We start from the raw sequence: 27,901 nt of genomic DNA, 5'->3' as shown, positions 1-27,901 counted from the left end.
TGAGAATTCTAAGCATTCTTCTTTACACTGTTGTGAATGAGTGTGAGTTTAAGAAATTCCGAAGCAAAGAGGACCGTTCCACACTAATGACAAAAAGCAAGCTAGTAATCACAAAGTCCAATTCATTCCGTCAATAGGTGGCTGTTAGAATAATGTAAATTGTTTTCTCTCTAAAGAACTATGATACTCTAAGGTGATTGCCAAAGTGTTTAAGTGTATACTGATAATATTATGTAGCGTTAGTCCTGAAAGTTTCGAAATACTCTACCTTCTCTCTTGTTTATTCCATTAGTCTGCTGCTGAGATACTGTACTGTCAGGGAACAGGAAGCGGGCCCTCAGTCTTGAAGTATGCACATGACGTACTCCCTGGGAAGAAGAAATTATAACTAACTGGCCTAGAACCTACAGTCTTCATGGGGGAGATTTTCTTGAAGACAGTGTCATAGAGTTAGCTAGGTCTAGTTTGCCTTTGGTGTCTTTTTTATTTCTTAAAAAAAAATTTTTTCATTGATTTGAGAGAGAGAGAGAGAGAGAGAGAGAGAGGAGAAAGGGGAAAGAGAGAAGTGTCAGTTTGTTCCATTTAGTTGTTCCATTTTAGATGTGCATTCATTGGCTGCCTCTCATATGTGCCCTGAGGATTGCACCCACGACCTTGGTGTGCCAGGCTGACACTCTATATACTGAACCACCCAGCCAGGACATCTTGTCCTCGATCTTGAATTTTGATCCCCAGGAGGGCTGAGTGGCCATGGATCACTTGTATTTAAGGGAAGCCCATTTATAAATTACATTTGGTTTTTATTTAGAAAATAAAAAAATACCCTCTATCTGCTTTCTCCCTAAAATTCCTTATAACTTACTAATATTTTAAACTGTTTACATCTGCTTTAGTGATTGGCAATTTTAAATTTCCCTCAGTTAAAATGAAGAGTTTCCATCCAGAAACTAGGTGATCCTCTCAGAAAGAAGTGTCTCTTTTGTTTTTCATCTTACATGACTTTTACCATTTTTGCTCCCCTCTTCCTTTAAGAACAGTGGCCACTAACTGCTAAAGTTTGTCTTAAATTTTATCAGAAAGGTGCATGTGTGTATTTGATCTTCAAGGAGTAGGGAAGTTGATTCAACTCCATGAATAAATTTAAAAACAAAATAATATTTGCTCTGGGTGATTTATAAATAAATATGAGGCAACCATTGGTGCCAAGTGTAAGCCTTCTCTTTGATTGCTAGTTAAATCTGTCCACATTTAAACATGTAAACTTCTTGATTTGTATGGAGTAAGACATCTGCATTTGGTTTACTAAAACCTGCTGATTTCTCCGGAACTAAATTTGTTCGTCTATAGGCCTCTGGGTAGCTGTAGCTAAAAAGCGGAGATACATAGTTTTTGCTTGTCTGATTACCTGACTTCTAGCCCGGTACAGGTGTGCAGGAATAAATTAACATGAGCTACCTCTGAAGAGCCACTGCATACATTAACAGCAGAGGTGAAGATGCGAAAACATGCTACCTGCCTTGTTATCACCTTCTCAGCAGCAGTATTCATTTTTCCCCGTCATTCTCTACGTTTGGGAACTATAGAGAACTTTTCTAAGGAGAGATTTTCAATAAATACACATGGTTTCACTAGGCATTACCTCCAAGAAATGAGCCATTTAGCACCAATTCAAGATAACTATTAGTATATTTGCCCTAATATAATTAGCTGTCAAATACAGTATGTTAATCCTCTCCAAGTACAAGAAGAGAACATTTTAAGGCATCAGCCATTTATTTCATTTCCTATGTATTTGCCAATCAAACTGCAACTCTCCTTTTTGAAAATTCTTTTATGAAATGAGGTTGTTCAGGTCCTCTGACTTCTAAATGTTAAGGAAGAGATTTTTTTTTCCCTGTTACTCTATTTGGTTTCACAATACAGCCAAGAGATCAATAGATCTTTTGTACTTATCTCCATTACTTTCCATCAAAGGCAAACAAACAAAATAAATCCCCCGTCTGAGTAATTGCTAGTTGTGCCCTCCTAAAGTGAAACTTTGGTAGTAAGATAAACTTCTGTGTCATTCCTGTCTCTGGGGTTCTTTTTATATGTTGGGAGAAGAGCAATGAGCAAAACAGTCTCCTAGTATCATGGGGAGAGACTCTGTCAAGCCTAAAGTGAGCCTCCTATCTTCTTAATGACCTCCTGCTGGCCCAGCTGGATGTAAGACAAGCTCATTTAAGCCTGGGCTGACCTTTCACTCCTCCACCCCAAGAACTACACCAGGCACTTCCACCAAACTGCCTACCAGATAGACAACAAAGCTTAATGGCTGGCGAATGACTTCCTTTTCATGATACGAAGAGATTTTTACAAATTTCTATTGATGGGTGTTACATTAAATCTCTGTGGCTACATAGTTAGTTCTATTGCACAGGCATAGTGCTTCTATATGCTCCTTGTTCTTATCTTCCCTTGAAAGGAGCACGCTACTGTGCTTACCAGCATTATCTTAAAAATTCGGGCAAAATAGCATTTAGAGGAGAAGGCACACACTGAATGCACAGACGGTGTTTTTCATGCTGACACCACTTTGAAAGGGTCGTCTTCCTGATTTCTACCTCTCTTGAGTCTTCCACCATCTATCTGACCCTCTGAAAGACTTGATTGATGTGAATCATTCCCATAAACAATTATTCATTTGAGATACTCATTTTTGTAGGTAACTTTTTCTTTAAAGCAAAACATACAGGTCATTTTTCAGCAGGAAGCAGGCTCTGAGGCTGCACACGCTTATTAACATTCGCTTGGACCAAACCTGGTAAGCATGCCCCTCTCTGGTAAGAGTCTTCTCCCAGCTCTCGCTGGCTGTGAGCCATCATTTGTTGTGCTAAGAAGAAGGGAGACTTTTCTTTCACTGTTGAAATTCCACAGTGAAGGTTGGACCATAGCATTCTTCTTTCTTTTTTTAAAAGTCTTTCTCAGAAATAATTTAATGTTTATGCTGTAAGAATCCCACAAGCGTCAGATAAATGAATGTGGCAGAATATGAAAGGAGTTTATACTTGCCAAACAATTACAGTGTTATAAAAAGGGATTTAGTAATTTTCAACTTTGCTACTTGAGTGACAAGATATGTGTGTATGTGTGCACATGCATGTGTGAGAAAAGCAGGCCGAGGAAAGAGAAAGAAGACTTTTTAGGAAAGGACGATTTTTCTTTAGTTATTTAACATAAAACTACACTTTTAAAAAAATACCTAGTTTTTATGTCCTGATGCAAGCTGCTTGAATTAAAACAGGAGTTGTAAATTCCTGATAAAAAGCTGTTATGCCTGAAGTGTTAGTGATCGTAACTCTAGTACTTTATGGAGTTTATTACTTCTTTTATTAACTAGGAGTAAAAATGTTACCCACTTCTAGTTTAATTCTTTTTCTTGCTTGCTCTAATTATTTTGACTTTACCTTAGGATAAAAAAAAAGGCAAGAGTTGCTAACTGAACATATGTAAGTGATGCCTCCATTTTTCTATTGCATCTATCAATCTGAGTTATTACCAGCTATTCAGAAATTATGCTAACGTTCTAATCTAAATACATCCATGTCATGTATATGTGTGTTTATACATAAACACCCTCATAAATAAGACTATCAAAAGATAAATCATTCTTAATTGCTAGAATAGACATTTTTATCTGGGAAGGTAATATATGAAGTTATGTTATCACACTGATGGGAAATAAGGTTTTGTAAGGAAAAGGAGACAGGTTTGGGCAAGGAGAACAGCAGAGCTTCGGAAGGAAGGCTTTGTGGGCGGCCGGCCGGCCGGCCGGCTGGGAGAAGCTGCTCTCACTCTGCTGCCTCTTCACTCTGCTCCGTCACTGCGGGGGCACTGGTGGGTCAGTCCGCTCACTAGTAATTGTGTTTTACAGACTTCTAAAGCAATTGGCTCAGTCAGTCCCAATTCAATAAAAGTGGAGAGCAAGAGAGAGAGCACTTTTGTTCTATTTTTTACTTGAAATTATTTCATTCAGCAGTCTGTCTTTTTTATTACCAGGACTTGACATTAGCACTCCAAGCTATATTAGCATCCATTTCAGCAGTTCAGTAATGGTATTAAAAAAACACTTAACTTCAACGGTGAATGGTTGTATGACAGTACCATAAAAAATCCACATTAAAAAAAAAAAAAACTCGTGTATTTGTCCCAGCAAATTATTTTTCACTTGTTTAACCACTTCAAAACTATGTTCTCATGATGGGCATTCACGAGGACCTTCTTGTTCTCAGAAGCAGCCAGTGGAGGTGCTCTGTTGACTAGGGAACTGGGGAAAGAGGAAGGGAAATCCAGTGAGGAGAGGTAGGTAAAGATGTTGTTTACCCCATAGTTAGATTACCTCCCATTCATCAGCAGAGATGGAATTGGCAACCTCAGAGCACCCAAGGTGAAATTCTTGGATCCTCATACGTGGCTGGGATTTGATTTTGAACTCACCCCTCTCCAAACTTGGGAGCAAAGCCTAACTACTTTGGCACTGCAGTGAGCTCATAAATGACTACATTAGGTTCTAAATTTTGATTAAACATTCAGTAATTAATCAATGGTAGACATGAAGCAGTTGGCAAGGTCCAGAGCTGCAAAATGTTTAAGACATAAAACATTACGAAGTAATTAGAATATGCTCCTTCAAGAGAAGGATTGCCTTCAATAAAGAGGTAAATGATAGCATCCTGCTTATTGTGTAGGCAGCCAGAGCAATATGATAAACTGCTGGAGATACACATATCAGTAATCATCCGCATTATTAGTGCCATTAATCATAATTCCAAAAATATGACAGCTGCAGCCAACTTTTTGACCAATTTTGCTTCTGCCTGTTGGCCATTATGACTTAGCTAATAGACTGCAGAGCTCCTGTGCGTGGCAGTTTGCATTGAGAATGGAAGGTTAATTATATTTGAGCTGCTCATTTCTTCTCTCCTTGGAAAAGGCCTAGCACTTTGACAGTCCCCAGAGCTCGCTGTTGTTAAACCAGTAAAAGTACTTTATTGAAATTTTCTTTGTTGGTCAGGAATGAGGAGATGTTTCAAATGAGATAGAAGCGCCAGGCTGGGATAGTCACTAATGTTTCTTACTCCAGAGTGATCCTTGGGCAGCAAGATGAACTCCGTGGTTTCTTCAGATCACTTTGTGCTCTCATTTCTCTTCTGCAGACAGGTAAACATTTCAGCACTGCATCGTGGTTCACCGGGAAATCCTGCAAGATTAGTGTTTGTCTCAGTAGGTTTCTGTGAGACTGAGAAGTTGAGGGGGAGTGGTAAAGAAGATTGGGAGAAATGAGCATCTCTTCAGTACAAAAGTCTGCTTGCTCAGTTATGCTTATGGAAATGAAAAGTAAAAAGAATCTTATAAAAACCAACTGGATGTTTCTAAAAATGGAAGTGTTTAGTAGCACAAGTGCATTGCTGGTTGATTAGTTTTCATGTTTCAGATGGCAATTTTAACATCGTTTCACCACAACACAAATTAGATTTTGTGCATTCTTTTTGTTCGTGTACCTTAGGTAGTTTCATTTGGAACATAGAATTAATTCTAGGTAATACCCTAGCTAAATAATAATATTGTCTACAAAATTTTGGCCCCTTTTTGGGGGGAGCTCATATATTACTAATGTTTTCTTTTTAAAAGATCATACTTTAACCATCTTAATAATGTAAAACATTTTGAATATTTTTAGCAAGTATTTCCTTTGACAAAGATCTCAGAAAAGAATTAAGGTTCCATGTTGTACGAAGTAGAAAAGAAAGCTTAGTTTTAAAATGGCAGAAAATTTTGAAAAAAATCAAGAGAACAATACATTTCTGTTATTTTGGGACTATGTCTTCTAAACTATGTAAGTCAGATTCTAAATCAAGGGACAGAAGACTTGAAAGTTAGCTCAACCAGGGTAAATATAAAATTCAAAAATTTTACCTCAGATTTACTTAAATCCTTAAAAGATGCCCACATTTTGGGCTTTGTTTTTTCTTATCAACTGTAATAGTAAACTGAGCATCATATGAGTTGCCTGATTGAGAAATTCAAGTGCTGTGAAAACATAATCCTACTGACAGTGTCACACTAAGTGTCTCACATTACAGTGCAACAGGTACAGACACAGACGGAGTAAACAGCACTCCGGAGAAGCCTTGGTGTGCCAGATACAACCCAAAGTAAAATCGTTAGGGAACAGCGCCATTGGATATTAATCCTACGCTTAACCTGTGCATCCAGCATACACATTTTCCATCTACCAATCTGCTCTCCCAAATGCCATCACAACATTAACATTTTTTATGCATTCCACAGCAATGACAAATTGTTTTCTAACTGTAGCGCCAGATTTAGTATGCAAAAAACACGTTCTCCTCTCCCAACAAACCAATAATTCTCACTAACATCTTCAGAGTTACAACATTTATAAAGTTGCAAAGTGGAGTAAACAAACCATCTGTTTGGCTTTTCCATATGTGTCATGCTTTCTTATTAGCATATTACGATTCATTTAGTAAACAAATTTGGTGATTTCATTCATGTCAAAGTTAGGTCGGAAGCTTGAAGATGATTAACATTCCTGGGACAGGCACATTAATACATTGCTTCCTTGGCAAAGTGAAACGGCTTCTCAGGAGAATCGCCCCTTGTTGACAAGATGAGACTGTCAATTTTGTTTGCCTGCCACATTAGGGGCCGTAAGGGGATGGCAGGTTCTGAGAGAGGGGAGTCATGTAGGCTGCATAATTCACTGCGAATTGAGAAAAGAAGTCTAATTCTGATAAATGGTCGACCCCAATACATCCTACCTGTTATTACAACAGACGTGCCGTATCTGTGCAGTAAATTAGCTAAACCCCTAAAGAGTTTGGTGGGAGCTTATCTTCAAGTGAATAATTTGAATGTAGTGGGAACTGTCTGCGTGACCAGTATGGATGATTTGTTTTATATTGAAAGGGATTGAAGTCACTGAATTTCACACTTTTAATTCGCAAGAATTTGCTTAGCTTTTATATCTTGAATTTAATATGTACTTTTTTTTTCTTTTAACGTTGTTCACTAGAATTTTACATTGAATTTTTTTTCCTGAGCTAGGAGTGGTTTTCAGATCTTCTGGAGAGAATTTTTAATAATAGCCTATAGAACAACTACTAGTTTTTACAGAAATGTGTACTATCAAAAACGTCATTTAATTCACAGGACTGTAAGCATCCTAACGTTAGTATAAAAATTTTGAGCCATAAGGACAAAAGGTACTGTCATAGCAAAGCAAGTTAAGAAAAGAATTAATGTGGGACATAGATTTTAATTTTTCTTCTGTCAGTTTGGGTAGCATATTTATATTTCTGTTTAAGAGTATTGTTGACTGAGTATCCCAAATACACTCAAGCCTGGCTGGCATCTAGATCTTTCCAGATTGGATATAAATTTATATCTCTGTAGCCATATACATATACCTAAATATACATATCGTGTGTGTGTGCATACTATCTGCTATGTAAATATCACTGAGATCATTCTGTACAACATAATTTGAGGTTGTATGTGTGTGTGTGTGGGGGGGGGGTGTTTGTGTTGAGTGGCAGAGGTGAGCAAGAAAATAAAGGTAAAAACTGATCCAAAGCAGAGCCTAATTTCATGGTAATTTGAGGCACTGTAATTAATTGTGAAGTATTTTGTTTCAATTCACTAAGTTTACAATGGCTCAAAACTGATTAAAAATTAAGAGTTAGATGTTGGACCTCTCTTGTAACCTGTAGCATGATTCACTATTCAGTTTTGATTGCCACATTCTGGTTTTCTCATTTGGCCATGAGATTTTCTTTAAAAAAAAAAAAGTTTTTTTCCCTATTTCCCAAAGCTAAAATTTCAAAACACTTTTTCGTAAATGTTTTTAATTTTTATTTTTTGGGTGAGTTAAACATTCCATGAAGTTGAACTGGGCATTTGGACAAGTTTGGAAAGGGAGATGTGAGAAAAGCCGAAGACAAGACTTAGGTTCTCTCCCTGAAGGGCACTTGCATTCACCTGACTGTGTCTGATGATAAAGTTTTCTTTCTTTTTTTTAACTGATGTATAATTGATATAAGTTTTCATTAAAGAAACAGAAAGAGATTCATAGTCTACGTTAGTTCAGTTAGAGTACTTCCACTTAGCATTTCAAAAAATAAGTTTGGTATTATGACCTCTCATATATATATATATAATATAGACTTCATTACTTTTTGCTTTGAAGGGTGATCTTAGTCTTCAAAAGGCTTTTGGTAAACTCACAGTATGAAAGGAGCAGGACAGAGTATGGAGGGTCAGAGGAAACGTAATTCTAAGCATAGCCTAAAGTATAGGACTGTTTCATGTCCTAATTATATCACACCATACTGGGTTATTATTATGGTCAGAATTATACTCTGTCCTCGCTGTATTACCACTGTATTTGTTTAAATATTCTTCTGCTACATGCTTCCAATCTTGGAACCATTGTTTTTCTACAGTGTATTTTTGGAAAAGCTTCTTAAGACTCATGCATAATATTGATTGAAAGAAAATAAATGTACTTTTAAGTAACTCCCATGTGCAAAGCATTCTACTTTACTGCAAGAGACTGGATGTTGAATCAGATTTAGTTTGTGTTATTCTTGAAAGTGACCATCTTGGGGCTAAATTTTGGACTACTGTCTTAATGAGCACTACTCCCTGCTAACACCAGTTCCTTACCCTTTCTACTTTGTGGATTCATCTTTTCTATCTCAGTCGTTTTTTTTCTGTGAGATCAATTTGCCTCTGCATATCGCTATTGACTACCTAAATCAAAGCAAGTAATAACAGCTTTTATATACTGTTTATGTTCCTCTATAAGTTCTAGTACAATCTAGATTTTTGTTAATGATTAATTTCCCCCTCTTTTCTGCAAATAAATATTCAAAACAGTCTGTTTTCTAGAGAAACTGTCTCTCTTTATAAAGAAATCAGAATCGGTTCCTTCATGGATTCCTTCTCCCGCTTACGACATACAACTGCATGTTGCTTCCTCTACTAGGGGATCCTTCTGTGTCCAGGACTGGGGGCTTCCTCCCCGTTCGGGATCCTCTTCTCTGTATACCTGATAGTAGGCAGGAGTTCTTTCTGTGTCTCTTCCATCTTCCTTTTCTTCTTCCCTCTTCAGTTTTCTGATCCCAATAATCATGTAAATTGCTATTAACCCTACCTTTTTTATCTCTTCATGAGGACAGTATTATATGACAGTTAATGTCTTGGATTGACTGAGTCCAGGGTCTGACAATAGGTTTTTGTTAAAATCAAGAGCTGCCTGTTGTCCGTTGTTTGGAGGCTGAACCTGACCTCTTGGAGGAACAGGGTCAGTCCTCCCTAAAGAACCTAAAGTCCTTCTCCTTCTCACCCTTCTCCTTCTCACCCTTCTCCTTCTCACCCTTCTCTTGCTCTTCCTCTTACCGCCCCACTAACACTGTATGAGTCTGTTAGGAAATCTCAAAAGCTCACTATCACCAGAGGAAGCCAGCAGGCTTTCCATAGCCTATCCCTCCCATCCCCATTCACGTGTTTTGCATATGGTATTTAGGACGATTATTAAACAAAAATGAAATAGATTAAGAAGTGAACATAAAAGAATCAATTCTCTTGAACTGTGGTTGCATAATGGAAATCGACTACCATGAATGAACCCGAGTACTGAAGTTATGAACAGCAGCACTAATGCACTGCCATGAGTTCATCTTATTATTGCATTACACCTGAATCAATTGATAAAGCAGCTTTTTTTTTTAAAGCCAAGGATGGCACTTAATTGAATAAAAGTCAATGTAATTATATTAGCAGAGGCCAACAGTACTGCTGACAGCGGAAAAGGGACACTGTGGATCAGAGTGCCAGAGCTGGTCTACACATTTCTGCACATCGTTTGGTTGACAGATATTGAGGGCTGGTACATCATCTAATTACATTACAGATTTCTATTGCTGTAAGTGAGAAATGAAGAGAAACATCTCTTCCTGGTAACATATCGGTGGAGATGTGTAATTTCACAAGTCATTTTAGGAAAGATGTGTCCACCTGGGTGATCAGGGTATCCTTTTGTCAATGTTAATTTATTCTTCCTTATTCAATGTGTCTTTATGTGACTGCTGTGTATCTATCTGGCTGCTGTTTCCTCAGCAGTGAATCTAGGAAGTGGTAACTGCATATATGTGACAAGCAACACAAGAGTTCTAGATTAAGTCAATCGCAAAATGTGTGCTAGTGAAATTAAGGAAGTGGGGAGGGTCTTAAACATAACAAATGAGGGGTAGGATTTCGTGAGCTGCTTATGGCTGGCAGATTGTTTTATCAACAGAGGAATCATGCATAGTGTAACTCTATTTCCACATTCTTGTAATAACTCTGTGGTGTCAAACCCACATGTCAGGGTAAAGACTTCGCAGTAGGCATTTCCTGTACCCTGCTTAGCAACCTGCACATGGAGTTATCTGCCATCTGACACCAAGGAAATGGGGAGACTGTGTCAGAGCAGGAACCATGGGGACAACTTCTGTTTATCATTCACATATCTGCACACTGCATGCATCTGTGTAGAACTCATTTATGGATGATGTTGATGCTGTGAATTTGTTTTATCCTAATTTGATTTATTATTTTTGGATTATGCGGCTGATCTGAAAACCATCAAGACAGCATATAAGATGATCGCTTATGACAGAAAATGATTTTGTGATCAGAACATTTAAAATCCCTATTTATTGTTTAAGATTTTTAAAAACCAGATGTCTAGAATGTGAATTTGTTTTCTCTCTCTCTCTTTTTCTCTCTCTTTTTCTCTCTCTGTCTCTCATTCTTGCTTTCTTTTGTGATCGATTTAGCAAAAGATTAGAAAGCTGATCTTATTATCACAAGGTAAGCTCAGCCTTCCTAAGTGCAGTGTGGAGAGGGCTGTGCCCCTCTTCCCCGTAAAACCCAGAGTGCTATATATATTGTCTTGTGTGGAAAGGTGGAGAAGTCATTCTCACCTTTCTTGTCTCTGAGGCACATACCTCTCAATCACCTCTAAGAAATATTAGCTATGCTTGTCACCAAATGGAGTGACTTGTTTTGGTCTTCTGTACTTTTTATTTATAATCAGGAGGTCTGTTGAACTTGATACTGGCTATTCTAGGGCATTTCTATTATCGCAATTCTCCAAAATGTAGAGCTTCTCCCATTATTGAGAAGCTTTTATGTATCTGTAATTTATTTACTGATTTATTTTTTGAAAGGGTGGCCTTCAATTTAGGTGCTTGTCAAACATGTGAGCCTTTGCAGGAGGAGAGAGGTATATGCCCAGGGGCACTTTAAAAATAAATGGGGGATGTAAATACAAAGGCAATGTGTTCAGATAGATACCAAAGTATCAGGTTTTGTAAATCATGACATCCCTATGGATGCTCTGGGACAAATCCTATCTTTTTTTACACAAGCAAAGCACTCAGTGAGTGGAGTAAAAGTTTTGCTTGTCTAAGAAGTACGGATTCCAGTTGTTAAAATATTATTGTGCTTAATTTTTTTTAAGTATTTATTGTGTTCTTTTTTTTTCTGTTTGTTCCTTTGGGTTTTCTGTTGTTTAATGTGATCTTTTTAAAGGGTGGGTGGATTTTATTTGAAAATAAAAAACAGTATCTGGTTTTCAACTTTGGTTTTAAATCATTAAAATTTAAAAGTTGAATTGCTTAATGAAAACATTTTCAACTCTAAAAACATAGCAACTTTTGAAAAAAGAAATGTTTTAGACTTAGCTTAAACCCCAAATCATTCTGAGGAAAAGGATTTAACGTTAAAGAGTCTGTAACCCTATTTCAAATTGCAAATCTATTAAGCTAAAATTTTTCCTTCCTAAAACTTGATGTGTAGAAAGGTAAGAGGCAAGATTTCATTATTTTGAAGTTAAACCTAAATGATCTAGACCATGTACTATTTTTTTAATGGATCCTTTTTGTATCTCTAAGTAAATAAAATGTTTACTATTGAATAAAAATTCAGGTAAATTTGTTATTCAGTTTAGACAAGCAGAAAGTTCCTATTCTTTTATCCTTAATATAAAGTATACAGTCTCTGCTGTGAGATTGTCTGTAGCTGATGCTGTCGCATAGTAACTAACGCTAACAGAACAATCATTGAGGAAAAGTGCATAGATTTGCATTCATCCTACCATTGAAGAATTTTACTCTCTTATAAAAATTATGTTAATGAAAGCTCCCCTTATTGCACTTCCCACCACCACTTATTCCCAAATCCTGAGGATGTAGGGAAATGTTTGCTTTTATAATGGTGTAATTAGCAATGAATGTTCTTATTTGATGCCTGGTGAAAGCTGAATCAATTTTAAAATGCTCTCCTTTTTTCTCACCCCTGCCCACTCCCCGTACACCTCCCCTCCCCCCTTCCCTCTTGTTTTCCTAGACACAGTGCCAACATAAATCTGCATCGTAAACTGTTGACCAAAGAACTCGATGACATGGGCCTGGACTCATCGCAGCCCTCCCTTAGCAAGGACCTCCGGGATGAATTTTTGATGAAGATCTATGGAGCCCAGCACCCCATGGGGCTCGACATCAGGGAAGACGCCGCCTCTCCCGCAGGGACTGAAGACTCCCACCTGAATGGGTATGGGAGAGGCATGGCGGAGGACTACATGGTCCTGGACCTGAGCACCACCTCCAGCCTCCAGTCCAGCAGCAGCATCCATTCCTCCAGAGAATCTGACGCAGGCAGTGACGAGGGGATTCTTCTCGACGACATCGACGGGGCGAGTGACAGTGGGGAGTCGGCACACAAGGCCGAGGCCCCTGCCCTCCCTGGCAGCCTAGGGGCTGAAGTTTCGGGATCTCTGATGTTCAACAGCTTGTCCGGGAGCAATGGTGGGATTATGTGCAACATTTGCCACAAAATGTACAGCAACAAGGGGACCCTGAGAGTGCACTACAAAACGGTGCATTTGCGAGAAATGCACAAGTGCAAAGTCCCCGGTTGCAATATGATGTTTTCCTCTGTGCGAAGCCGAAACCGGCACAGTCAGAACCCTAATCTCCACAAAAACATTCCCTTCACTGCAGTAGATTAGCCTCAGAATGGACACTACAAATGCCAGCTCTCACCAGATGGCCTACATATTTGTACTGCCATAGCCAGTGTGTGCTTGTGTACTTGGGTGTGTGTGTGTGTGTGTGTGTACATGAATGCCTCTATGTCTACACACACACACACACACACACATATTTTCTTTTCTTTAAACATAAAAAGATAAACACTAAGTGCTTTTATAATTTTTTTCCTTTATAGTTTTGGAAAAAGGGTGGGCTCTTTCATTTGGGGATGAAAACTAAGTACCCTTTACACACACACACACACACACACACACACACACACACACATACACAAAGAAAGCGTGCAAGTAGCCCAAATTTTGACAGAATAATAATTATTGATCCTCTCCAAAGAGACAGTTTGTTGTAAACATGACTGTTGCCTGCAAAAAAAAAAAAATAAATAAATAAAAGGGGAGGGGGAGGAAAAAAGAAACAAAAAAGGAACTTCTTAACAGTTGTCTTTTGTGAACTTTTAAGGTTTTGAGAGAATCGTCAACTAAAGCATGGCAGATTCACCTGTAAATATTTAGCCTTGAGAGGCCAATGATGTAAAACAATTGTATTGATGTTGTTTAACTTTTTTGTTTAATTTTTACAGTTACATCCAGCTGTTAGATATGCAGGAAAAAATAGTTTGCTGGCTAGCTCTATTCATTTATGTTAGCATTAATGCACATTTAAAAAAAAAAAAAAACATGGTCTTGTTTTTACTACCTGCTAGATATAGTGCTGAAGAGGTGCTGGCATGCGTTACGGCACAGATCCGATTCTCTACGTGTCCTGTCCTAGTACATAAATCCAGTCATGCACTTTTTTTCATACACTACAAGGGGATGTGTAATATCCATGCTTTTTTATCCTTAAACTATTGCCATACTTCAAGTAAGTGTCTTTTTTTAAAAAAAAAAAATTCACTTGTATAAAAATGGTCTGGTCAGTATAGGGCACAAATGCCAAACAGAAGTATTAGTGTTAACACAAAACTGCCAACTTTGCACAAGTCTCCAGAAAAGAAAATACAATTAGTCACTCAACATAACCACAGGCCAATTTGTCGGCCACCAGAAAACCGCTTTTAAAAAAAAAAAACATTTGGTGATTCTTTCAAGTGCTGAATGTTATTAGAATCAACATTGCATCCTTCTTGCTTATACGTTAAGTTACATAAAAGGAAAACAAAATTATGTGGTGTGAAACAGCCAAGGCATTTATACTTTAGAGGCAGGATAATATTTCAGGATACAAAAAGCCCAAATTACTCACTATGGAACAAAGCTGAATACAGTAAAAGAGGGGAACACTCGCTTCCAAGGACCTAACCCTTACCCTTTAAAGAGAAAGGAACACTCTGAACTGGGCTGGTCTGTTGTATGGCTGTCTATTTGGTTGCAAGTACTTCCGCAGTACTATGATTCAGGCCGGTTTGATAGACAAAAATCAAAACCCATTTAACGGCAGCTGTACTTGGAAGCTTTGAAAACATGTGCTGAACTTGAATTGAGCAACACTCCTTTCTGAAAAGCCAGAAAGACGGAGGTTTAAAACAGGGCCTCTCACTGTTCGGTGTTTTGTGTTTCCCCACACGATCTGTCAGAGACATGAAAGCAAAGCTAACACCAAGCAATGGAGAGTGAGAAAGAGGGGGGAGACGATTCTGCAAACCCTTTTTGTTTTATTTTGTTTTGTTTTGTTTTGTTTCCGATGTTTACACATGTTGCCTGAGCTGGTTAACCACATCAGCAGCCTCAGCTACCACAACATTACTGACTAACTGATGATATTTACTCAAGCTCAGTCTGCAGCCAAAACCATTAGGGTGTGCATTGCAGACCATGTTTTGTTGTCTTTCTTTTTTTTTTTCAAGTGAAGGGGGTGGGGGGAAAGATAAACAAGGAGTATTTTGTCAAACAGTACACAATACTTTCAAGAGAATGTATTTCTTTTCTGCATTTAATGGCGTCAAACATTTCTCACCCGTCTGAAAGTTAGACATACCCCCTTTGTTTTAAGTTTTCATGTCACTTCCATTTTTTACGTTTTGTAATTATTTTTGCTATGTTCACATCAGCATTCACTTCCGTTAAATTTGCCAAAGGAAACTGTTAATATGTTTCTGTTGTTATTATTCCTATAGGATTTATTGTACCTCACAGTATTTATTGTTTCCAAAAATAAGCATCATTAGTTGAGGATTCAGTATTTTTATTTGTGAGAAGTTCAGAAACAATAGATTCTTAAAGATAAGCTAGATGTGTCTCAGAGCTTTATCTTTTCATCTCCTTCAGAGGATGCTATGGGGTTCCTTTAATTCTTCATTTGTCCTGCAGTGAGGAAAGACCAAAAGTACTCGCAGTACGAAAGAAACCTTATTAAACACTATGTCTCCTAAATGACAAATGTTTACGGTAAAAAGCTGAGGAATTAGTAACAACCATTTTTGTTTTTTTGTACCTTTGAATTCCCCAAAGTCTTAATTGTTTTATTTTGGTGTTGTGTTAAATTGAATAGACAGAGATGTTTTGTTTTATACCATATAAGACTCTGTACAGTATGTTTGTGAAAGATTGAACTAGAATAATGAAAGTTTGTTGCAAACATTTTTTGGTCCTCCTAGCGTTCTCTGTGTTGCGCTGTGGCCTCCTTACCAAACGATTCAAAAGGGTGGGGAAAATATTGTTAGTATCCCAACAAGATATGGAGACACTAGCTTGTGGAGTGTGCGTAGACAGAATTATACCCAATTTTATAAAAAATAACACATTTTTATGTCAGCAGTCTTTTTAAAAAGTTACACTCTTGGTTTAAGATATTTAAACTCTTCTTGTACAGAATAACTGATTAGTTTGCTTAATGTCAACTAAAAAGTCAGATAGCCCTAGTGAGTGAATTACATAGCTGTCAGCAGGTCACATCCACTAATGAACCAGGCTTAGAGCTAATGTTTGTTACTGACCACAGACCGGGCTAATCAGATAGCCAGTGAGAACAAGTAGAGAAGCAATGAGAATCTCAAAGTAGACTTTCCCTTACTCAGAAACATGAAAGTGTTCAACTGTGTTTTGTCGGAGAAATGGCAATGAACTCTAGACCAGTGGTCCCCAACCTTTTATGGGCCACAGACCGGTTTAAGTCAGAAAATATTTTCACGGACCGGCCTTTAGGGTGGGACGGATAAATGTATCATGTGACCGAGACAAGCGTCAAGAGTGAGTCTTAGACAGATGTAACAGAGGGAATCTGGTCATTTTTAAAAAATAAAACACCGTTCAGACTTAAATATAAATAAAACGGAAATAATGTAAGTTATTTATTCTGTCTCTATGGACCGGTACAGGTCTGCGGCCCGGGGGTTGGGGACCACTGCTCTAGACAACTCACCCTTTTTAAATATCTCCCCTATTTGCTACTACTTTTGTGCTTCAAATGCCCAAATGTAATAGTGACCTTCAAAATGGGTGAATAACATTTTCTAATACAAAGCCTAATTGCTTAGAAGGGACAGGGCAGTGGCTAGAAGTGGTGCAGAACAGGTGAAATCATGAAATGTCCAATACTTATCCCAAAGGTTTGCTTGTTCTTGGGTGTGTGCCTGCGTGCAGTGTTTTAACTTAACTACAAAGCTAGTTAAGATGGTGATCCCAAGGCTTATTTGCAAACAAGAAGGATAAAGAGATCAGCATTTTAATCATTGAGCCCTTCATCTTTGCCCGTTCCTACTCATTTGTTTTTTCACAGGAGATTCCTTTGGTGAACAGTTTCTCTCTAGCTGCAACCATTCTATGCTGGCTGAAAATTAATAGTGATGCTGGTTTTCATCCAAGTGGCTTTTCCCCCATCTGATTGATTTTTACCAGAGTTTTTGTCACAGGTACAAAATTAGGCAGTATTATTAATGTGCATGTTCAGTAGGCGGTGTTGAAACTTACTGTTTTGATCATTTTAAACTGTTTTTGTAAATATCAGAAAGGCTTATTCCACGTTAGGGAATATCTGCATGCTATTGAGGGGGTGACAGAGAGCAGGAAAAGAGATAGGTAATAAGTACTATGGGTTTTTAAAATGTGATGTAAAGCTTGACATTCTTTGTTTTACTATTTGTTGTATAGAAATAATTCAACACAATGTCGTGCATTTCAGGTCTTGGCCCAGGCACCCTAGTTCAGCCTGATGCCTTTTAAAGGTCTAGAGGTGTTAACCTTTTCTTTCTCAATACGATAAACATCTTTTTCTGAAACCCTTTTTAGCACAAGGGGACCGCTCTCCCTGTAGTATATGTGTCCTTTGGCGGTGAATTTCCAGGCCCTTTCAGTAAGAGGAGAAAGGCACTTAACTGGTTAACAGCTCTGTAAGTTTATACATTGCTCTAAAAAAAAAAAAAAACTAGAAAGTTTTGTTTGACTATATCAAGAATTGGCTGTTCCAGAGGCATTCTTCTTATTGTACTCAGGAGAAACCATGCATTAGGTTCTCACCAAATAAACTAAGTGTGACTTTTGTTCCCCGTCCTCTCTACACACCCAGATGTGTGCCAGGCCGAGGAGAGTGGGGGCCCTCGGCAATTCGAACATAAGCTGGGAACAGGTTGAGGTGGGCGTGCTGCTAACTGCTGACAGTTGACCTGAGCAGTCCTAACTTGTTCTTGGTCTGTTAGTGCTGAGTTAGATTGACTAACAGAGCAAATAAAATTCAACTGTAATAAGACGCTACATCTGCTATCGTAAAGAAACAAATCATCCAGAAAAAAAGCTTCCATTCTTTCTCAACACACTCCTTTTCTCAAGAACTTTTTTTTTTTAAATTATGACTAACAAATTTCACTTTTTAAGAAAAGTCACTTATATTACCCAAACTTGGAATATCTGTGTTAAAGGATTTCGTTTTTCTCTCTCAGTGTTTGTATTTTCATGGGAAGGGCCTCAACAAGTATGGAGGGCGATAAAAAGGCAGGTGCCCAAAAGACGGGAGGGCATCCCAGCGTGTCCCAAAGCCAGTGAGTCAAGTGTGCTGAGTAGAGGACTGGCACCTGCCCCGTTTGGGGGTAGCTAGAAGAGAAGATAGTTCATGCACTGGAAGAGTTTGTTCAAGAGAACAGTCCGGGACAACTCTGCATGGAGGTGGGGGAGAGCATAGTGAGGCCGAGCCTGGACAGCTGCCCAGGACCGAGGTGCCACCGAAGGCCAGTCTGAGGAAGGAGGGAAGCAAGGACTGCTCAAGTTCCTCAGGGTCAGGAGAGCCAACGGCAGTCGTGTGGGGGGTTTTCTTACTCTTTTCTTTTGGAAGGAGAAGTGATGCTGGCATCCCTTAGGAAGCAAAAAGATGCGATTGGTCAACCTAGATTATCGCAAAAGCTGGTGGTCAAACCCAACTCTAACCGTGATGCGCGACGTGGCAGTAGGGGGCAGCCAGCATGCATATGTTCTGCTCGCCCCCGTAGCTATGATGCTACTTAGCTAAAGTTCTCTTGATCAGAATGTGGACTCATTTAACTGCCTCTGAAGCATCCATGTAACTTCTCTGTGTTCACAGCTCCCCCAGAGCGAAAGCACGTGTTATGATCTTGTTCGTGTTAGTATTAAGGCCACATCTGATCTGTCCCAGACTAATTTCCGTAGTCCCTATAGTCGTAGAGTTGTTCACCGTAAATGGTAATTTTCAATTAGCATTATATAAATCCAGCTGTAAAATGGAGCAGTGCTTTAATTTCTCATCACCTTGCTCAGACAACAATCCATCCTTGGGTCCTATCATTCTTCTCACATCTTGCACAAAATGATGTTTATGGTCATTCGGCAATAGCTGGACATCAGTACTGTCTTTTTTGGCATTTGTTGAAAAATCCAAATGCCTAATAACAGGGAGTTAAAAATAAGCATTTTTACAAGTACACTGAATTGAATCAGCGTTATTGTTCATTATAATGCTATATATATTTTTCAAGCAACATGCTATCATCATAAAACTATATATTCTTCTCTAAACCGTTGTTGTAAATTCATTTGACCTTTACTGCAAAAAAAAAAAAAAAGTCTTCTTTTTTATATAGAGTATCAAGACAAGGTTCAGTTTGTAACAAATAATGGACCATTACAAAGAGGAAAGGGAAACGCCGGGGCTGAGCAGCCGAGAAGCTTCAGTTCAATTTCACCTCATATCTTTCTAATAACTTACTTGTCACTTTATTACCTTCCAGTAATGTGAACGCTGCTGACAAGACTGTCACACTAACAGCAGACAACACCCTCTCTGCTTCAGCCCCAGCTCTCCTGGCTACTTATTGCCCTGGCCCTGAAGGGACACAGACTAATAGTGTGCTCTCCAGTTCAGCACTTGGCCATCAAATATAAAAGGATGCGTAATTGCCTGTTTATCCCTTGTGAAGGGGAAATTGAGTACAAGGGCTAGGCTTTCCCACTGAGTTCCCTGAGGTGCACACATTCACCATCAGTCTCTCACCCTCCCTCTCTCTGTCTCTCTCTCTCTCTCTGTCTCCACCCCCTTCTACCTCTCCCTCCCCTCCCACCACTGAAGTTCATACACACATCTACTAAACTTGCCCTTTGGTAAGCCCAGGACTGCCTCTAGATACCCTCTCCAGCTATTAAATGGACAGTAACAAGATGACTTCTTAAGTAAAGGGTCAGTAGAGAGATACTGGCTATCACAGCATTTTTTTTTTTTGCATCTTTGGAACTTAAGTATTGCAATTGCATGCCCATCATCCATTTGGGGAGCACTGGGTGTGGCTCTGTAATGAGAGCAAAATTTCCCATAAGTCAGTGGCATAAACAGGATTAGATTGCCGCATATTCTATAAGGAAAGCATTAAAATATATATTCTTCTCCTTCAAAATGCTCACGTAAAAAAATTGGTTGTGCATGATGGTTAAAAAAAAGTGTTTGGTTTTTTTTTGTAGCCCTGTCATCCAGCCATTGGTCTAAATGTATACATGTATCTCCAAATCTATAGTGTAACATGACAGATTAACCTCCATTTTGTTAGACTGGACTGACAATCTAAAAAAAGAAATAGGCATGGGGAGTTTTTACTTTAATCTCTAAAACGGAGACTACCCTATACATAATAGTTAAATTTCCCACTTTGGGAGAATTTTTCCTAAGTACAAGTACAGTGAGCTTTACAAAATAAAATGACGAGGGACAAAAGGTACCAAGGAAGAACAAGTGAAAAATGTTATGTTCCAAAATACCCTGAGCCCAAGTAACGTGTAGATATTATCATATGGTCTGCTACTATTATATACTGAACTACTTAAAAGATGGTTGGGAAGTGGCTAATTCGTGAATACATGAAGTACGAGGTGTGTTTGTAAATTTCCCACAGGGCACTTGGGGACTCCACGCTTCCTGTCAGGTCTCCTGCAGTGGGTCTGACAGAGGCTGCTGGCCCTGGATACAACACTCCCATGTCAAATATGTTTATCAACCAAATAAGACATACGTAGGTGTCGCTTTTGATGTGATTATGGAAAGAGAGGAAAGCAGCAGACTTAAGAGACAGACAATTTAACAGGTCTAATCTGACAAACCTGTGTTAAGTAATTTCATTAACCAGTCTGAGCACTGGGAAGAAAAAGCACTTTGAGCAAGGATTCTTGGGGTCAGACAGAAGGCAGTTAACCTGATGTTTTTTTTTAAGTTCCTCCAGTGTGTGTATATTACAATCATTTCTCAAACATCATAGTAGAATCTTGAATTAAAAACTCAGTTGCCAAAATTGCACAGATTCTGCTAATATTAGCATTCCCCCCCTTTAAATAACAGGGATGCATAAGGACATTTCTAATTTTTAATGCTTTTTTAATCTTTTTTTTTTTTTTAAAGAATCTTTGAAGAGAAGGAAGAACAGAAAAAGGTATTTTAACAAAAATGGAGAGACATAGATAGTATAAAAATATATTTCTTGAAGAGAGAGAGTATCTAAGTGCTATACCAAGACTTTATAAGGCTTCTTGTTGCCAAATGTGATGTTGAAATAATGCACAACTAATAAGGCAAATCAATTCATTATTAGCCGGCTCTGCCCACTTCTGTTGTGGAATGCAAGGATTGAGCGGTGACTCTGGGGAGACCCTGGAGGTGTGAGAGAGCTCCATTTATCTGGCCCTGGAAACATTTTTCAAAAGGGGGGGGGGAACCCCTGCCCTCTTGGTAGCCCCCCTGGCAAGGTGAGCTGACTTGGCACTGTCTCTGTGGGAGCCGCGTGGCCCGCCTGTTCCGTGCGAGGAGACAAAGCCTCCGCCCGCCTGTGAGTTGGTGCTGTAGCTCTGAGAAGCATTGATTCAGGAGGTACGATGCTCTTGAACTCCCAGACAATGTGCTGAGTTAATAGGTTCACTTGAGATGTATAAACCAAGGTTGATTGTTTATTTTTTTTTTCATCTAGTACTCAAGTTGGAGCATTTTTGCATGTCTTTGTACAGAGTAATCCATTCTGCTCATTGCCTATCTTAATCTCCCCTGACTTTTCCATTATCTTTCCACTTCCGCCCTTTGCTCATCTGATCTCACCCACCCCCTTAAAAAAAAATAAATCTTTTCTGAAGCAAAAATGTAGAACACTCAGTCCTTCATCCTGATTTTGATTGCTTTGGAAATATTTGTGTGTTCTACCCTGTCCAGGGTTTACATAACGTGAATTAAGTGAATGAGATGTTCTAGTATTATATATTAACCTGATATGACTATCGAAGATTTATAATATATGGTGCACTTGTTTTCCTGTGCAAACTTTGGTTCAGCTGCCCTGCAGAGAACTCTTACCAGTTTCCTACCAATGCCAGTACAATAAGTGCAGGAGAATTAAATGTGGGTACACAGGCGTCAGAGGGAAAGGGAGGTGGAGGTCCCAGGAAAAAAAAGGCTTTGGTCCGTGGCCACCTGGGCCTCTCCTCGGAGGTGCAGGCAGGCTGGGGCTTTGGGAACCAGAGTGCTCTGTTTCTACTACTGATCATGGGCAAGTCCTTTTAGAGCTGGGGAGAGCCCTCACGTAGTCAGGAGGACACACAACTTTCTTCTCCACCCCAAACCCACTGTTGGTGTCTTAATTACAAAAACATTTGATTCAACCTGCATATTTGACAGCAAAAGTGGCCAAAGGGAATTGAAATGTTTTGAGGAAAGGAATTTTCACCAAGATATATCCTCTCCCCACCCAGAGTTTGGGGGTTTCTGCATTTTTGTTTGTGTTTTTCTCATCTGCATCAAACCAGTCTCTTCTGCTAAACCTGTCGTAGAACCAAAGTCTGTACCACGAAAGGTAGCTGCGCCGAGGGGTGGGGACAGCTTGCATTACCCTGATCTCATAATCGTGATGTCAGTAGCTTCATAAATACTGTATGTACCTTGAACAAGGGTTTTTGTTTTGTTTTGTTTGGCTTTTTGGTTTGTTTTTATTAGTAGTCTAAGGGAATTAAAATTTTTTATTTGCTATTTCCTTTGTTGTATTTTCTGTACTATAACTGTCTACAGTATGTCTTTTGCATAAAATGCATAAGGGTTTGGGGATGTAAATGGAATTTTATTCATATTTTGTCCAAATACCTCTTGTAATTTGTATCAAAATTCTTGTACAATTTTTATATTAAAGATTTATCAGTCACTGATCTCTTCTTACCTTCTTGATTTGAAGAAACCTCAACTGATTCCAACAGACCTTGACAAAATACACCCAGTAACATGTCAGCTCATTTTAAGCCCCCCTCTTTAAGTACACTTGCTGGGAAACTCAGTCTCTTCTTTGCACTCAGTCCTGGTTTATTTAATATACTTCTTAGGAAGATCAAACTCGTCTCTTGCTCAGAAGGCAAAGCTGAGTCAGGGCTACAAAGATCCCGCCAGTCCCAACGGAGCCCAGCAAACTGGCCTGAGTCTTTACTCGCCAAAACTGTCCCTTTGGGGGGATGCCTTTCCTATGTCTCTCCGAATCCCCTTTCTCCAAAGCCTTTGTCCAAGCTCTTTTAAGGAAAGGAGGACCAAAAGAAGAACATAGGTCCCTCTGCACCTCGGCTTTCTGCAAACAGACTTTCTTCCCTCCCCGCCCTGGGAAGTTTGTGGGCAGCAACCAACAGGATAATGACTATAGATATAGTTTTCAGATGAAATGCTGGTGCTTCAGTTTATATTCTCTTGGCAGTGGTTTTCTGCAGATTGTGCTCATTATAATCCAGAAATAAAACTAGCAGATGGAAAGATGTCATCATCGGCGACATTTCCTCCTTCTGCTATACTGCTTGAGGGACAATGGGAAAATGCCTGTAAAGGTGCTTTGGACTCAGCACTGTTTAATATTAGCCGCACCTCTTAAACCAACCCTAGCTGGAAATGGGAAGGGAGAGTGGAAGGACACCCCCGTCCAATTTTCTGTTCATCTCTGGAGCCAGATTTGCTGGAGTCACTGCAGCTGTACCACCCACCTGGCCAATTTCCTCTGACTTATACCTAGGGAAGTGAGCTGCCCAGACTCTCTAGCACTGCCTGGCCCCAGGCCTCTGGCCAGGGAGATGCTGGACAGGCTGCTGGACCTGTCTGTGACCACCATGCCCACCTCAAGGAGCTGTCCAGCCAGCTTCACATGCAACTGACTGAGGATCCCTTTCCAAGCAATGGGAGTGTCAATCACCAAGCCGTGACTGGGTCTCCTTGATGTCCTTTGAGTCACAGGCAGATTTCAGGGTGAGGGCAAAGAAATAAAAGCTTATACCACTTTGGAGAAGCCAACCTCTGTTGAGGCATGTGGTGATTAAACGTCACGGATGTGTTAACGCACTCCTGTAAGGAACCCAAGCATAATTATTTATGAATCCCTTACTCACTTTTCATCTGTCATAACACGTCTATAATTGGCAAAAATTCTTCCTCAAACAGTTCTCTTTTAAAAGAAATGTTTTAAGTCTTAGTAAATGGCTAGTAAATGGCTGCTTAGTAAAGCGGCACCATGAAGACAGCTCTTGGCACAAAGCTAATCAAAACTGCCCGTGCTGTAGCCAGTGGCTGTCCTGCGTCACTGGGAGACTTGCCGTTGCTAGTTTGCCCTGAGTCCGTTGACAATATGACAGTAGATTAAGTGCCACTAATTTAATAAAGCTGCTCTGAGGACAGCTGATCTATCAATGAGGACCAGAGAGGATCGCACTGGTGGGGGCTCGGGAGGGCAGATGAGAATATTGAACTGCCTGAAGTAATACTGGGGGGGGGGGGAATCTATTGATCCTCAGTAACGCACAGTTATTTTTAGTCACCTGACTCTCGGGCACCCAATCATTACCCATATTCATCAGAGAGGTATAATGAACAGAGGTATTGATTAACAGAGCTAGCTAGAGAGATTTCCCAACAGTGCTAGTTCACACTGATAGGTCTCCAATGGGAATACAGGCCACACAGCCCTGGAACATAACTTACTGTGTCCTAGGTCCTTCCATTGATTTTATTTTTGGGGTGGGGGGCAGGGACAGCCTTGCACACAGTAGTGCTCCCTTGACCTTTCTCTGAAACCTTGGGGGGAAAAAGAATGAAACCACCTTGCTGTAACAGTCAACAAGTACACAGCCCTGCTCTAAGTCTTCTGCTCCTGCCCAGGCTGGCGTCCTCCCTCGTCTCTGATTGCTGTGTGTGTCATCTTGATGTACAGACATTTGCTCGAAGCCGCGACATGCCAGTCAGAGCTCAGAGTCAGCAGGCATAGGAAGCCTTCCCTCCCCTAAAGATCAACATATGGCTTCGGGAAATTACCGTGTGAGGCTAATTGCACCAAGTTGGCATAGTAGGAACATAATGAGTCCCGATTTCAGCATGCTGACCCCAAACCCAGTGATGCCAGCACACAGTACCTTTCCAAGCATTTTGCCTCATGGCAGGAATCCTCATTGAGATGCTGTTTGCAAAAGGCATTTGGTTGGATTTCCAGTGTGCACCCAGAACCCGCGCGGCCGTGTTCCAATTGTCGGAGGGAGCTCGCTGTGCTCTTCGCGGGAGCACTTGTCCATCCAGAGAACTAGCGGTGACCCAAATGCCATAAGCATCAGAAGCCATTGCTGCCTGACTGGCACCATGCTGCTTAAAATGCTGATATGTAACTAGAAACCATTAAGAGCCCCGAGGAGAAAAAAGTAAAGGATTAAGACAAGGACAGCTGTAAAAAATAAAGCTCAAATGCATCATTAGAAACCAGAAATTCACAAAGCACGACTGTCTGTCATCCACACGGGATATTAGTAACACTTGACTTGTATATTAATGAAGTGCTCTAGAAACCCTTAAGTCACCCCTTCACCACTGAGGCTACAGAGAAGTTTATCTTTACTCCAGTCTCTGAGTCAAGTTATCTGAGCCTGGGTTTTTGATGTCTAATGCCATTCGCCTGAGATGATCCTCACCAAGCTGCCTTAATTGGTCTTACCTTGGCCAGCAGCTTCAGGTGCAGGCTCCGAGGCACCTCCGAGTCCTCTGTGCCACCTTCAGCATCTCCTTCGCCCTTCTTTATTCTCTTCATCACAGTGTTCAGGTCAACTTCTGTTTTCTCGGCTGATAACATTTTTAAAAAATCAGTTTACTATATTTTGATCCTCTGGGATTAGACTGTACCTTGACTTCCCTCCAACTGTAAGAGCTCATAGGGGAAAAAAAATGAAAAAAGGTTTCAATAATTTTAAATCCAGAGTTCTGTCCACTGTGTAGCAACTTCAAGTTTGTGGGATGCTCCAAAAAGTGGTCATAAGCAATTGAGTTTGGAGGTTATCAGGGTTTTGGGCATGTGCTATGTGAGGTGATTTAAAATTATTAGGCCACTTCCAGGTTTTTAGAGAGACTCACTTATATAGCTATAAATGCTATTAACAATTCAAAGCACTCTCATAATTCCCCATCTTTGTTCTTCCTCATGATCTCAATTTCAATTTTTCTTATTTTTTTTCTTAAGTGGAGAATTTCCTTCCAAAGTTTCACAAAGTCATTTGCAGACTGAAAACAAGACACTTATTTGATTATTTTCAGATGTCGCATCAATTGGTCTTCAGCAGAAAGTAATCCTGCAAGATGTTATGCTTTTTGCTTTTTGTTCTTTCAAAAACCACAAACCCGTGTGCTTAAAAAATATGACTCTTTCCAAAGCCCTCAGCCGCACCCACAGAGCTCACAATGAGGTGGGGTTCAGGCTCACATGCTGACCTGCCTTTTCAAGGGAAGCAACAAAGCCCCTCATGGTTCATAGATATACTGGGAGCATCAGCAGACAGGGGAGAAAGCCAGGCGCACTCCAGCAAGCTGTGCCTCACATGGGAATTGTATTCTAAGCACCTTAAAGATGGGCTATTTTGGCCCTGGCCGGTTGGCTCAGTGGTAGAGCATCGGCCTGGCGTGCAGGAGTCCCAGGTTCGATTCCTGGACAGGGCACACAGGAGAAGTGCCCATTTGCTTCTCCACCCTCCCTCTCTCCTTCCTCTCTGTCTCTCTCTTCCCCTCCCACAGCCAAGGCTCCATTGGAGCAAAGGTGGCCCGGGCGCTGAGGATGGTTCCATGGCCTCTGCCTCAGGTGCTAGAATGGCTCTGGTCGCAACAGAGCAACGCCCCAGATGGGCAGAGCGTCGCTCCCTGGTGGGCATGCTGGGTGGACCCGGACGGGTGCATGCAGGAGTCTGTCTGACTACCTCCCCGTTTCCAACTTCAGAAAAATACAAAAAAAAAAAAAAAAAAAAAAAAAAAAAAAGATGGGCTATTTTTCTAGCCCTCATAGTTTGCGTATGTAGTAGGTGATCAATGCACATTAATAAAATAAATGGATGAATGAATGGGAAATGGGGGGTGGTGGATGAAGTCCTTTGTTAAATGTAAAAGTCAGAGGGAGCCTTAAGATAAGGCAAAAGAGGAGACTCTCACGCCTGGAGATAATACATCGCTCAGCTACCTAAGAAGCATTGACAAAGAAGACCACGATTCAAAGTACCACCAAAATGACCTCATTTAGCCATTTTTAGCCATTTGTTCCCCCTTCATTATGTTCTGGCACGAACTCTTTGAAACCTGTAACCCATGAGTGGGCATAAAGGTTGGACAGAACAATCTCCAGGAGAAGCCCTCTAGTCAAGAAGTAGGGAAGAAAACAGCGGATGCGCAGGGAGAGTAGGAGAAATTCCCCACTGTTTCTTTTTTCTCTGTTTTCTTGTGCCTGCCACAAACCCAAGTAATCCTGTGACGACAGCAGCAGCAGCAGCAATAGGAACCAGCAGGCCCTAAACTCTGCAGGAAGGCAGCCTCCTGCCTCATTGGAGAAAACCCTTTTTGTTTTTATCTCCATCTCTCCCCCTCCCATGTTACTTTGGGAGGTGAGTATAGCCACAGGGGGTGGCCTGCAGAGCACCAGCTTTCTAGCCAGAGGACCAAAAAGGTAAGGCTGGGAAGTTCCAGGGAAGTCATGCAGAGGATCTCCTTGGGAAAGTAGTCCCCTAAAACGGTGACATTCTGTGCTTACCCCGAGCCGTCAGAGTGTGGATCTGACCCTGCACAGAACGGACTGGCTACTGGGTGGTGCACCCATGGGACAGATCCAAACAGGGCTTCAGGGGTTTTTAAAACTGACCTGACACTGGAATGAAGACCCACAAAAGGCTGTTGGGAACTGGTAGCCTGGCGTCAGGCTGAACACTTGCTAAAAAACATATTGATATTCTCCATAGGATTTAAACAAGACATGGAATATCATAACCTATGTGATAGGCAGAGTTATTATAAATATTATTTTT

At 40.2% G+C, this 27,901-nt stretch overlaps 1 protein-coding gene across 9 annotated transcripts in view; it reads left to right on the top strand.

Moving 5' to 3' along the window:
• BNC2 (basonuclin zinc finger protein 2) overlaps nt 1-22,750 on the top strand; it is a 465,978-nt gene extending 443,228 nt beyond the window's left edge. For 8 of the 9 annotated variants that reach the window (XM_066368216.1, XM_066368215.1, XM_066368213.1 and 5 more), the window contains one exon: nt 12,460-22,750. In XM_066368216.1, the coding sequence (XP_066224313.1) occupies nt 12,460-13,120 (661 nt within the window). In that variant the 3' untranslated portion in view covers nt 13,121-22,750. Of the gene's footprint in view, nt 1-10,886; nt 10,921-12,459 lie in introns of all 9 variants that reach the window. The other variant, XM_066368219.1, reaches the window with a different exon arrangement.
• Nucleotides 22,751-27,901: the final 5,151 nt, after the last annotated feature.

This window comes from Saccopteryx leptura, chromosome 2 (assembly GCF_036850995.1).
Source record: "Saccopteryx leptura isolate mSacLep1 chromosome 2, mSacLep1_pri_phased_curated, whole genome shotgun sequence".
In the NCBI taxonomy this organism is placed as follows: domain Eukaryota; kingdom Metazoa; phylum Chordata; class Mammalia; order Chiroptera; family Emballonuridae; genus Saccopteryx; species Saccopteryx leptura.
This window is presented reverse-complemented; position numbering and strand designations above follow the sequence as displayed.